Genomic DNA, 13617 nt, shown 5'->3' on the forward strand with positions numbered 1-13617 from the left:
TTTCTCTTTTGTCTTACAACTGTTTATATTTAAAATTCCAATTGTTATTTCTGCTTCATTTATTTATTTTTTAGCCGGGATTTGTCGGAAACGGACTCTCTACTTTCACAAGTGAGAAGGTAGGAGCTAAGGTAAGTATACACGCTACCCTCCTCAGACCCTATTATGTGAGATTACACTAGGTTTGTTGTTATTGTTATATATTATTGTTTATATTTAAAATAAAAAAGGAAGACAATAATATTTTAGGGCACCAGCTATATGTTGTTAATTACGACACAAGCTTATAACAGAGGTAATAATTTGGTAAAACATGATTTACTAAATTCTGTACTTTCACCAGCGCGGGACATTGGATGAGCTTTATCCCAAACAGGCAAAACAATTATCATTGCTTCACTGGCCTTTCTTCAAATGTGTAACCAATAATGCAAAAAAGATTACTGTAGCTTAAGATACACCAACCCAACCCAACCCCAGTACTTCAACTTTGAAAAAAATCAGGTTCTAAATATGTGATTTTATAATACATAAATATTTTAAATACTTTTTAAATATGCATGCATAGTTTAATTAGTCGTAAATAATGAGTTCACTTATATTCACAAAACCTATCGAGAACCACCTCAAAAAAATGAAAGGTTAAAAATTAAGATACAATTAATGCTCATTGTTAAAAAGAGAGTGAGACACAAATATTAGTACATGGCATTTCAAAATATGTAAGACACATCAAATTTCACATTAACTCTACCAACACCACCATTAGTACAAGACAATCTCTTCATAATTAATTTCTTTTATATAGTAAATATTTATAAATGACACAAGAAGACATCTTTAATTAATCAAGAAGAAGATGATGAATCATTTCTAGCAGTTGGGGACTGAAGTGGAAATAAAGGCAAGAGTTCAGGAGGTTCAGAGCCTCTAGGAGTACTAAGTGGACTTGGATGCAAATAAAATCCTTTTTCAGCAATGGCTTTTTCTTCTTCTTCCATAGGTGATCTCGGAGTTCTTGGGCTGCCACGTGTCAGCATTTCTAGTGGTGAAACTGGCGAAGCCAAAAAGCTTCTCTTCCTAGCAGAAGAAGAAGAAGAAGAAGAAGGTGACAAAAGTGGGCCGGTGCCGAAGCCCACAGGCGGCCCATTACAACCCCCATTGTTAAGCATGATCTCGAGCTTTCTCGCACACATTTGTCTCCGCTCGTGCAGCTTAAAAGCCGGTCGCCGAGGTGGCCCAGCTGGTCCAGACCCAGTAACAGGGAGCTTAACAAAAGACGAGTCTTGGGTTGCGCCAGTGAGTCTTTGAACAACGGCCCGGAAATTTGACGGGTCAGCTTGAACAAAAGTTGTATTTGGTGTGGATAAACTCGGGTCTGACCCGTTAGGATTATTGGTAGAAGAAGAAGCCATAGATTATGAGAAAGGAAAGTGAATTGAGAAAATTTAGGAATGAAAGAGAAACGGAAGAAAAAAGAAAGCGGGAAGAAATTAAGGCATGAAATGAGGCGTTTTTTTGGAAAGCTAAGGGGTAAGAAGAAATAAAGAAAGAAAATGCGTATGAGTTGGTTTGGGGGTTCCGTCCCGTTGGGTAGTGGTTTTATGTGTATATACAGAGTTTGCTTTGTAGCATCTTATCGAGGATTGTAAAATTTGTCAGATACTCCAACAAGTAGACTTTGAGGCATAGGGACAGCATATAATACTGTATACTATATTTTTTACGTTTTGACAAAATTGTTAAAGTTACTATTTTCCACTCCACACGTTAAAATCATATTCTCATTTCGGAGATTCCATGTTTTTTTTTAATTAGCAAAAACAGATAGTTGAATTAAGTCTAAGACTCAAAGCCTCAGTGATTCATGGCGATAATTAACCATTTGAGTTCGAAAAATGATACGAGTAAGAAGACGACTTGGCATGTAACTAAAACACAATGGTGAAAAATTAAAGATCGTGAAGTAAGGATAGGGACGGGTTATTATTAGTAGAAGAAGTTGATATAGTATATAGTTTTTTAACTAGGAGTATTACTAATGATATAATACTCGATGCAGATTATTCTGACCTTCTTATGGTAGAAACCTGTATATTAGGAGTTACTCCCTCCGGTCCACCATAAGTAACCATTTTATCTTTTGCACACGTATTACAGAAATACAAACTCCTAAAGAAAAAAAAATACTATCTTGACTCATTGGAATATGTAAATAATAGTAAATTTTGGAAAAATAAAATTAATTCCTTCTTGATTATGTAAAAGAACACTTATTTTGGACCAAAATAAAAATGTAAAATTGTCAGTTATTATGAATCGGAGGGAGTATATTGGGTGTAAATGCAAGTCCGGGGAGAATAGAACATGAGTTGGATGGATTTAATTGAGTTTGTTAGAAACCGTCATTAGAGAGCTCTATACACGTGAGGAAGAAGAAGAAGGAATTGAGAAATTTTCCAACTACATTTACGGTGCTAACTGAATCAATTATATACAACTAACTGAGAAAACAAAATAATAAAAAGACCCCCTAACTCCTAGTAATTACATTTGGGTCTCAATAATAACTAACTCCTAATCTAGCTTCTATAATCCTCTAACTTCCAATACTCCCCCTCAAGCTGGAGGGTGGAGCATGTTCAACGCTCCCAGCTTGTTGAGTAGAAAACTATGTTGCACAGATAAAAGCCCTTTGGTGAAGAGATCTGCCTGTTGGTCTTTTGTAGAAATATATTGTGTGACCAAGGTGTCATCCTTGATACGTTCAAGAACAAAATGACAATTTATCTCGATGTGTTTTGTATGTTTATGAGAAATGGGATTCGCAGCTATTTGCATTGCTGCTTTGTTGTCACAGAATAGTGTCACTGGTTTAAGGACTCGCACTTCCAACTCTGAAAATAGCCCAAAAGCCACACTATTTCTGAGACTGTTGATGCCATGCTGCGATATTCTGCTTTAGCACTGCTTTGTGAAACAGTGTGTTGTTTCTTTGATTTCCATGAAATCAATAAATTACCAAGTTTGACTGCATATCCACTAACAGACCTTCGTGTCATTGGGCAAACTGCTCAGTTAGAATCACAAAAAACTGTCAATGTATCTACATTCCCTCGCTTCAATAAAACTCTCATTCCTGGTGTAGCCTTCAAATACCTCACTACTCTAAAAGCAGCCTCCATGTGTGACTTCTTAGGTAGTTGCATAAATTGACTCAAAGTCTGGACTGCATAACTGATATATGGTCTAGTAACTGTCAGGTAGAGCAATTTCCCTATCAGTTTTTAATACTTGTTTGCATCTGCCAAGGGATCTTTATCTTGTATCCCAATGGCTCTGTCATATTCCACACTTGTAAGCTTCTGATTGACTTCAAGTGGTGTCAAAGCTGGCTTGGCACCACTTAAGCCCAATTCAGAGATCAGCTCCAAACTGTATTTCATTTGATGAAGTAATATTCCATGATTAGATCTCAACACTTCAATCCCTAAGAAACACATCAATTTTCCTAGGTCCTTGAGTTTGAATTGCTGATACAAAGCTGCTTTAGCTTCATCAATTAAATCCTTATTGCTTCTAGTCAATAGCAAGTCATCAACATAGATGAGGATGATGACAATATCCTTACCTGACCTCTTAGTGAACATAGAGAAGTCGCAAGTGCTTTGTACAAAGCCTGCCCCCACTAATGCTTCTGTGAGTTTCAAATTTCATTTTCTAAATGCTTGCTTGAGACCATATAGGGACTTATTTAGCTTGCACACATTCTACTCCCCCTACCTTTGAAAACCTTGTGGTAAATCCATAAAGACTTCTTCAAACAAATCTCCTTGAAGAAAAGAATTAAAGACATCCATTTGGTGTAGGGACCAATCTTTTGCAGCTGCAAGCGCTATCACAGACCTAACAGTTACGATCTTTGCAACTGGTGAAAATGTCTCATGATAGTCCAACCCCTCTTGTTGATTGTATCCTTTTGCCACAAGTCGTGCCTTGAATCTTTCAACTTCTCTATTTGCTCGGTACTTTATTTTGTACACTCACTTGGATCCAATGGGGGTTTTACCTGGTGGCAAGTCAATAACCTCCCAAGTCTTATTATCTTCTAATGCTTGTATCTCTTGCTCCATGGCCGTGATCCATCTCTCATCCTCTACAGCTTCTTTGAAGTTATAAGGCTCCTTCAAGACTGAGAAGACTGAAACATAGCTTCTATACACCATCTTGAGTAAGTGGAACAGCAGATGTACCTTCAACACTCTCCAGCACAACAGCATCATGATTTTCATTTGACACTGATGGTCCTTCTAGATTTTCTGTTGTTGATGTTTCAGTACTCACTCGAATACTGCCATACTCTACTGGTGAACTGTTACCTATGTCTGCAGTAGCAGGAACCTGAAATGATTCCTCAAGATTGGAACCTGTTGGTAGTCCACCTGGTTGACCCTGCACATCAATTGTCTCCAAGAAACTAGAACCAAAGTCATTAGTTGTAAATGAATGTTGTGTAATTTTCCTAAAGGGAAACTCATTCTCCCTAAAGGATACATCCCTGCTAATGAAGAAGGTTCTAGTAGTTAAATCATATAATCTATAGTCCTTTTGTGTAGTTGAATACCCCATATGGACAGCCTGATTTCCCCCAAACATATCTGGAACATGACTTTGAAATTTTAATACCCTGGCAGTATTCAGTATATGTCTATGTTTCCTTTTGAACTACTCTATTCTGCTGGGGTGTATATACACAACTACTTTTGTGAATGATTCCCTGAGATAGCAAAAATTCATAACACTGTGTATTGAAAAATTCTTTACCGTTGTCTGTTCTCACAACCTTAACACAAGTATCAAATTGTGTCTTGACCATGGAAATGAACTGCTTCAGAAAAGTAATAGTTTCACTCTTATACTGTATCAAGAAAATCTAAGTAGCTCTAGAGAAATCATCCACAACTGTAAAAAAAGTAATGTTTTCTATCATGAGTGCTCTTCTTATATGGTCCTCACACATCCAGCACTCATTTTCTCACTGTTAGGAAAGCTCAATCTATACTGTTTAGCTAGAGGGCAAACAGTACACTTATTCTGCATATTATCATCTACTTTATTATGCAAAAAAGAAACATGTTGCCTTACAGGAACAGAAGCATGGCCTAATCTCTCATGCCACAAGTAAGCTGTTTCAGCACTTGAACCTCCTACATCCACATTTGCTGCTAAAAGTTTGATTCTTCTTCCTTTCAGTATGTACAAACCTTTATTCTCTTTACCAATCGCCTTCACCCTGCCATTGTAAAGGTCCTGAAACACACACAGTGTGGGAAGAAGTATGACAGCACATCTTAGATCTCTAGTTAGCTTGGACACTGACATTAGATTAAACTTAAAGTCAGGAACATGTAGTACATTCTCTAGCTTATCAACATCTGACAAATATGAACTCCCCACATGTTCAATTTTTGTAGTGACACCATTTGGCAATGTCACTTTATCTTGTATGTTGTCATCTACTCTTCTTACATCATTCATTAAATCTAAGGTAGATGAAATGTGATGTGTTGCTCCCGAGTCTACAATCTAATCATCATTGCTTTTGTTTGATATATGTACACTAAAAGATAATGTAGTGATTATACCTGCAGCTGTTGTCTGATTCTGCGCCTTCATGCCATTTGGTGGCGAGTCTCTCAACAAATCTAGAATCTGCTGATATTGTGCTTCTGTAAATAAGTGGTCTCCTCCTCTAGCTTGTGATGTGCCTGATGTTCCTTGTGAACTCTGAGCCATATTTCCTTCTTCATGATTCACTGAACCTTCCACATGATTTGCAGTTGTTAGAATCCCCTTATGATGAAATGTTTTCCTCCTTCTGAAATCTTCAAGGTATCCTACTATTTTATAACAATTTTCCTTTGTGTGTCCTCTCATATGACAATGTTCACATTGCAGAAATTGTTTCCTTCCACAAAATCCTTGACCTCTGCCTGCCTGCATGACTAAGGGATCTGACTTGTGGCCTAGAACTCCACCTCCTGCACATTGCTGACTCTCATCTTGTGTTATGAGTGCATATGCCTGATCAAATGTGGGTTCAGTTGTTTCATTCAAATTTGTCTGCGAGCTTGATCATATGTATAATTTAGTCCATCTAAGAACTACATGAGTCTTTGTTGCTGTAAATGAGTCATGTGTTCTTTAGATTTTGGACAACCACAATCCGAATATGACACCAAAATATCATACTCAGCCCACAGCTCATTCAATTTGGTGAAATATACAGCTACAGAATCTGCTCCTTGATATAGTCTCGAAATCGATCTATGTAATTGAAAAATCCGAACTCGATTTACTTTATCAAATCGCTCCTGTAGATCTTCCCAAACTGCTTGTGCATCTGATGCATAAATGATACCACTAAGCAGATCTTTCGAAACAGAGTTCATAATCCAGCGGTGCACTATCGCATTGCAAGTCTCCCATTCCTCATGGAGATTTTTCTCGAATGACTCCTTTGCACACGCTCCTGTTACAAACCCTAGCTTCCGCTTGGCCTTGAGAGCAAGACGCATCGATCTACTCCATAATCCATAGTTCTCCGATTTTGTGAGCTGAATCGGAATTAGAACAAATCCAGGCGTATCTGAAGGTTGAAGGAAGAGTGGATGAGTGTGGTCGATTTTCATTGGTGTTTTTGCCGACATTGACGCTTATGCAGAGTATCAAAAAACTAGAAATTGATTCAAATCAAAAGTGAGAAGATAAATTAGATCAAGTTGTCGATTAGTTGGAAAAATTTCACAATCTCATGGATCAATCTCTATGCTCTGATACCATGTTAGAAACCGCCATTAGAGAGCTCTGCACACGTGAGGAAGAAGAAGAAGGAATTAAGAAATTTTCCAACTACATTTACTGTGCTAACTGAATCAGTTATATACAACTAACTGAGAAAATAAAATAATAAAAAGACCCCCTAACTCCTAGTAATTATATTTGGGTCCCAATAATAACTAACTCCTAATCTTGCTTCTATAATCCTCTAACTTCTAATAGAGTTCAACAATTTCAACGCATAATTTTCTTTAAACTTTACCAAGTATAAAATGTTAAAGTTATAATCTCAAAATTCAACGAGTTCAACAGAGTGCTTTAACTTTCAAATTTAAATTCTGAATTAGCCTCAAGTATAATCAAAGGCGGAAGTAGTGCATCGTTGACTGGTTCAATTGAACCCATAACTTTCGATGCGGAGTAAAAATTTATTAAAATTGTAAAAATAGTAGATACGAACCCATGACTTTAAATTATAATGGGTTCAAAGTTAAAAACTTCAAAAATTAAACCCATAAAATTTAAATCTTGGATCCGACTCATAATTACATTATCTAGAGAAGCAAACAAAAGATGAAAATAGGTCTAGATAAAAACAAAGAGAGTGTAAATAGGAATCTTTTTTTTAACCAGGGTGCATATAATGGTTATGTGGTTAAAAAGTTTGAAATTTGAAGGGGAAACAGTGGCAGAAACAGAGAGGGCAATAAATGGGAAAGAGCTGGCAATGAATGATGAGTCATTCTGGATCAGCCCCAGCACTGTAACGGGAAACGAGGAACTCTTCTTTGGCAGCTTACCTACACACCACAACTAGACTCCCCTACGTTTTCCTTCTTTTCTTTCTTTGATAATAAAAAAAAATCAGTAAGTTTCAAGTTAGATAATACTATAATTTAACTTGACACAAAATTTAAGAGAATAAAAAAATATTTTTGAAATATGCGATGGGGCAAAATTTTTATGGGGCCATAACATTTTTGTGGCTATAAAAACTTACCATTAAAGGTAAAATGGGTAAAATTAAAAGTTTAAGATTAAATTATTTTCAAATATAAAAATGTGTCATTTTTTTTAATGAACTAATGGGAAAAATTTATCATTTAAATTGAAACAAACAGAGTAATGTAATATAACATATTAAAATATATTGATATTGTAAAAGTTTGTTTTATCAGCATATATAGGTTTATTCAAAATAGAAGGAAATATCTTTTAACTAAGATAGTTATACATGAAATAAATAAATTAGGTTTGAAATGAAAGCTTGTTTTTCTGAAATGCACTTTCCCCTTAGATGGCTTAGGAAAAAAAGAACTTTGACATATTGAAAGAGATAAAAGTGTTTGTTCAGTGGCAGAAAGACCATACCACCATCCAGCAGCAGTTTTATTATAAAACTTTCAGTTTGAGTTTCACTTTCTTTTTTCTTCTGTTATATTATGGCTTTTTTGCTTGTTAGTTTCTTAATTGGTAGAGTATAACTACTTCCCTTTTTAAAAGTTTTAGCAGTAGGCCGTAGAATATTACTACAAGTTAGAAACGAAGAATTATAATGCTTATTATGGTTATATTTATTGCGTAGTTTCTTTGCTTTACACTTGGCTTTCTTCTTTTTAGTTGTTTTCTCTTGCTTTGCGGGCTTGCCTTTCTTTTTTGTTTGTTTCTAATCACACTCTTTCTTCACGGGTGCTTCCTTTTTCTTCCATATACTAGTATCTTGTAACCGCGCGTTGCGCATTAAATATTAAATATAGTTTTCCATAAAAAAATATTACTTGAAAATATGGTAGACACAAAAGAGCATGCAAATGCTATTATTTTATGAATATGTAAATTTACTGAATTTTCAAACATTCAAGTCATAAGGAAAAATATGTATCCATTCAAAAATAGCTAGTGAGAAAAGCATTCGTAAGAAAATACAATCTTGGATGATTGGCCATATTCTGATTCTCAAACAAATCTATTAGTAGCATTTGAAAAAGGTTGTTTCTACTACACAATATGTTTGGTACAAATTAATAAAGTTCCTGCTAAAGCACAAAACATAATATTCCTTTGATCCGGTTTCAAACCGTCAAGCATTGATAAAATTGACCTTTAAATCTCAGCCACTGAAAACAGAATGAGCTCTTCGTATACAAATTCAGTGTATGAAATGCACTTTTCTTTTTGGTTTAGATGGGTGTCAGGCTGCAAAGCATAAAAAAAATAGAGAATGATCAATCAAATTAGAAGATTTTGGATGTATGCTAATCAAACTACAATAAAAGTATTAATGGTCTCAACCTCAAGTTGTCTACGCCAAATCTTCCTTGCTTCTATCTTCTTCTGATTGAAATCATGTTCTATGGATTCCCCATCTTAGTTACCCGTCCAGACAATTTGTTCCGTATTTCTAAAGATCTTGAAAGTACCCGTTTCCTTGTTTTGAAGTACTTGTTCCAATCCTCTATCAAAGCGCAGTAAACTAAACAATTAGTAGAGAGTCAAATTTGATGGTTTATAAAATGTCTGGTATAAAACCTTATAATAGTACTTAATAGACCAACCACTTTAATTGGCACCCAAACTCTATCTTCATGACTCAAACCCAGACATAGTATAAAATGACAGTATCGTCACATTTGTGTAATTGGCATCAAAATGCCTTATAGTGATTGGTCAAGCCATGAAATAATTATTTAGCTGTAGAAGATACATATTGTGTATAAGGATCTGAATTTAAAGATAAAAATATGTCCTCGGATAAATTAGAATTGATAAGTTTTGTTATGCATAATAGAAAAGATACAATCAAATACAGATTAGAAGAAGACTTCAGTCTAATCCAATATGTTAGAAGTAGTTATTAAAATGAAGCTAAACACTTTCATATCTATTGCAAATAATTTATCTTTTTATTTAAATTCAAAAAATTCCTTTTTTATTCAAATTCAAATTTATATTATATTTTTATTAACTTTTGTCCTAAGATTTAAAAAAAAATCCATAATGCACGAAAATTCTCTTGAATATGAACGTAAAAGGAAAAAATAAAATTATAGATTCGTAATCTACAAAAAAATGATTTATTGACTAACCAGTATACATCATGTTTAGAATAAAAGTAATGCGTCAATATTGAATATTTTTACAAAATATATTATTGTACCTTTTTAGATCGTGATTTGACATTTAATCGTGATTAAAAAATGATGTCAGTCTAAAGAACTCCTAGAGTCGATAGAAAATATTCCATACATGAATATGGTTTTTCAAGAAAAATTAAAAAAGCATAAGTTAATCAAGCAAAGAAATAACAAACAATATAAATTATTAGTTAAGTTATATTACCGGCGAAAAAGTACTCAAATGCATTATGCATCATTTCTATCCCTAACCAGTATAATAGCGTAATGAAATATTATAATATCCAATTCGATTCTCATAGTATATAGACGACAATTAACTTAGATAATATTTTTACTATAACATAAAAAGATAAAGAAAGTAGAGTTGTGAAATTATGTACATATTACAAAACTTTATGATAAACATTTCATTCTATCATTTTGTAGTCATTCTTTTAATTCAATTTTTATTTCAGCAATATCATTTGTTACAGTCAATATAACATCCATTTTGGAAAAGTCCTTCGCGTGTATCTAAAAACCCAGCACACAAAATTGCGAAATGCCAAAAGAAAGATTAGTGCACATAAAATATGTATTGCTGCTGAAAGTGATATTTAAAACCAGTAAATAGAAAGTAAAATATCCTGCTTAGATGAGCAAGTTTTTTTTTTTTTTTTTGGTAAAGAAAAAATATTATTATTAATCATCCCAACAAAACCTGATTACATTTAGTGACTATACAGACTCTGGAATTAAAGTTTTCAAGCCTTTCATCAGCTTCCTTCCCTCCCATAGAAAAAAAACGTAATCATTCCACAGAAAATTTAGAAAGAAATTTTTAAAAACCTGTATAACAGAATCCTTAGATAACTTAAATATGAAAAAATTGAAATATCTACCATAACTGTTCAATAATCATCTGGCATATTGTTAAGTTGAACCTTTACCTTTTATAGGCATAATTGTAAATACTACAAAAATCAATTTATCTTTCAAAATGTTTCATGAGTATAAAATTGGAATAGTTTTCTCCCGTAAGTTGCTCTACATAAAGAAACAAAGAAGAAGAAATAAAGGAAAGAAGAAAAGAAGAAAGTGAAAAGAGAAGGGACAATTACCAATAAAAAAAAGACATAAAGCATTGGAGTATTTAAAATTCCATATTTGGATACTTGATCTCCTTCTTATAACCAAGACCAAACAAATGAAGAAGATAAGTAAGGGGAAAAAAGGATTAGAGAAATACTGAATTGGTGAAGATTCTTACTCGCACAAATCAATAAATTTACTTATCTTTTTGCTCCAAATTCTTTTGAAACCATGACCTAGTATCCCAACCACTCCTTGTATTAAACACAAATATAGCACATTTAGATTTTGAATTAAGCAACCAATCATTAACCAAGTTGCAATAGTGAAACTTTCTACCTTCACATAAAAAGTGGGAAAAGAAAAATTTTCTACTGTCGGATCATCTTTTCCATTAAACTTCTTCTCTATTGTTAATATGTTCACTGGCTTAAGCCACTGCAATTGAAACTTTGGAATTGAAAATTATGTGTTTGGTGGAAATGGCAAGGGAAAAATGAAGGCTTTGTCTTGAAACGGTAATTAAAATGATTGTAACTGTTGCTTTGTTTATCTCCTTATTATTAGGAGCTGTAACTACAATTAAATGTGAACTTTTAAAATTTGATAGTAATTGTTTAATTATTTTTAACTAAAAAAAGAAGAAGCTTAATTTCCAATTCTAACGAATAAAAAAAATAACTGCCCAACATGGGAGGCACAAATCAACAAATTTACTTATCTTTTTGCTCCAAATTCTTTTGAAACCATGACCTGCTATCCAAATCACCCCTTTTATTAAACACAAATATAGCACATTTAGATTTTAAATTAAGCAACCAATCATTAACTAAGTTGCGATAGTGAAATTTTCTACCTTCACATAAAAAGTGGGAAAAGAAAAACTTTCTACCTTCAGATCATCTTTTCCGTTAAACTTCTTCTCTATTGTTAATTTGTTCTCTGGCTTAAGTGCCACTGCAATTGAAACTTTGGAATTGAAAATTATGTGGTTGGTTGAAACGGCAAGGAAAAAATGAAGCCTTTGTCTTGAAACGGTAATTAAAATGATTGTAGCTGTTGCTTTGTTTATCTCCTTATTATTAGGAGTTGTAACTGCAATTAAATGTGAACTTTTAAAATTTGATAGTAATTGTTTAATTATTTTTAACTAAAAAAGAAGAAGCTTAATTTCCAATTCTAACGAATAAAAAAATAACTGCCCAACATGGGAGGCAGTATCCCCTTTTTTTGTGAATTCGTTGGAGGATTTTTTTTTTTTTTTTTTGCCTATTTTCGAGTTCCAGTTTCAAATTTCAAATTAACTCCAACTTTATTGGAGATGTGTCTAAAAAATGACACTTGTTAAATTGTAGTTATGTCACTTGCCATCATTACATTATTTTGCTTCTCTTCTTATATATAGATAGATTCTCGGGATAAATTCAAAAATAATTAGATTTATAAGTGGTCGTTTAAAAATAGTTCAGTTTCAAAAGTAATCGAAATCTAGCCACTTTTTATGTAAAGATAAATTTGAGCAAAAACACTGTTCAAAACCCGGAAAATACGCCAATATATTATACTGGAGTTCCAGCATAAGTATACGTGAACTCCAGCATATTATACTGGAGTTCCACGATAAGTATGCTGGAACTCCAGCATAATCAGGGGCGAAGCTACTTTGGTTGAAGGGTGATCAACTGACCACCCTTCGCCGAAAAATTATACTACATATAAGGTAAAATATTACTTGTTATTGATTAAAAACAGACTTTGAACACCCTTGCATAGCCCACTGGCAAAGGGTGTTCAAAATTTGAACATCCTTATTGAATTTTCTGGCTTCGCCACTAGCATAATATGATGGAGTTCCAGCATAAGTACACTAGAACTCCAGCATAATATACTGGAGTTCCAGCAAAGTATACCGGTCCAGTATAATATGCTGGAAGTTCATACATAAGTGCTCGAATCTCCAGCATATTATGCTGGAACTTTCTGTGTGTTAGAGTTCCAACATAATATGCTGGAAGTTCATACACAGGTGCACTGAACTCCAATATATTATGCTGGACCAGTCTCTGTTGCAGCAAAATAGTGGCTATTTTTCATTGACTTGATAAACGCTACCTATTTTTGAATGACCAGTCAGAAAACTGACTAGACCGTGCTATTTTTACTATATTCTCCTTTTTCTTTTGAAAGATCCTAATAATAGGGAGTAATATTTATACACGTAGACGTACATGACATAATCCAATCGTATGTACAGTGGTTAAATGGTCCATTAAGGAACCTCCATCTCACCCCAGAAAAAAGAAGTTTTCCAAATGATTAATTATATATTTATATGTGCAATTATTGTAATATTTTACAGAAGAAATTCGTTTTATTAAGTGCAACAACATATTGCTTTAGATAGGATTTCATTCTAGATTTAATTTTTACGACTTTAACTTTTAAAATTTTTAACAGCCAATTTATTATAAATTATGGGTTCTTAATTTAATATTTGTTAAAATATTTTGTTTATTCACATATCTATCGATGTTCTGTGTAAAAAATATTAGTTCAGTTAGAACTCATA

General features: G+C 33.6%; 2 protein-coding genes across 2 annotated transcripts; both read right to left on the reverse strand.

Moving 5' to 3' along the window:
• Positions 1-685: 685 nt before the first annotated feature.
• LOC107785723 (VQ motif-containing protein 11-like) lies at positions 686-1644 on the reverse strand. Its single transcript, XM_016607091.2, has one exon. The coding sequence runs from the start codon at positions 1413-1415 to the stop codon at positions 849-851; it is 567 nt and encodes a 188-aa protein (XP_016462577.1). The 5' UTR covers positions 1416-1644; the 3' UTR covers positions 686-848.
• A 1643-nt stretch (positions 1645-3287) lies between these two features.
• Positions 3288-5538, reverse strand: LOC107785721 (uncharacterized). Its single transcript, XM_075256527.1, has 6 exons — positions 5017-5538; positions 4825-4918; positions 4254-4658; positions 4048-4201; positions 3784-3906; positions 3288-3579 (listed from the first exon to the last, which is right to left on the reverse strand). Exons 1-6 carry the CDS (start codon positions 5536-5538, stop codon positions 3288-3290), a joined length of 1590 nt encoding a protein of 529 aa, XP_075112628.1.
• Between the last annotated feature and the right edge of the window lie 8079 nt (positions 5539-13617).

The sequence above is a fragment of the Nicotiana tabacum genome, chromosome 6 (assembly GCF_000715075.1).
Source record: "Nicotiana tabacum cultivar K326 chromosome 6, ASM71507v2, whole genome shotgun sequence".
Taxonomy (NCBI): domain Eukaryota; kingdom Viridiplantae; phylum Streptophyta; class Magnoliopsida; order Solanales; family Solanaceae; genus Nicotiana; species Nicotiana tabacum.

What these genes read in the sequence shown, in the direction of transcription:
- LOC107785723 (XM_016607091.2), bottom strand. Translation starts at nt 1,415, where the DNA reads ATGGCTTCTTCTTCTACCAATAATCCTAACGGGTCAGACCCGAGTTTA.
- LOC107785721 (XM_075256527.1), bottom strand. Translation starts at nt 5,538, where the DNA reads ATGAATGATGTAAGAAGAGTAGATGACAACATACAAGATAAAGTGACA. An exon ending in AGAAAATGAGTGCTGGATGT is followed by an intron (nt 4,919 to 5,016) that starts GTGAGGACCATA and finishes TTCTTGATACAG; the next exon opens with TATAAGAGTGAAACTATTAC. An exon ending in TTACCACAAGGTTTTCAAAG is followed by an intron (nt 3,580 to 3,783) that starts GTAGGGGGAGTA and finishes GCTATTGACTAG; the next exon opens with AAGCAATAAGGATTTAATTG.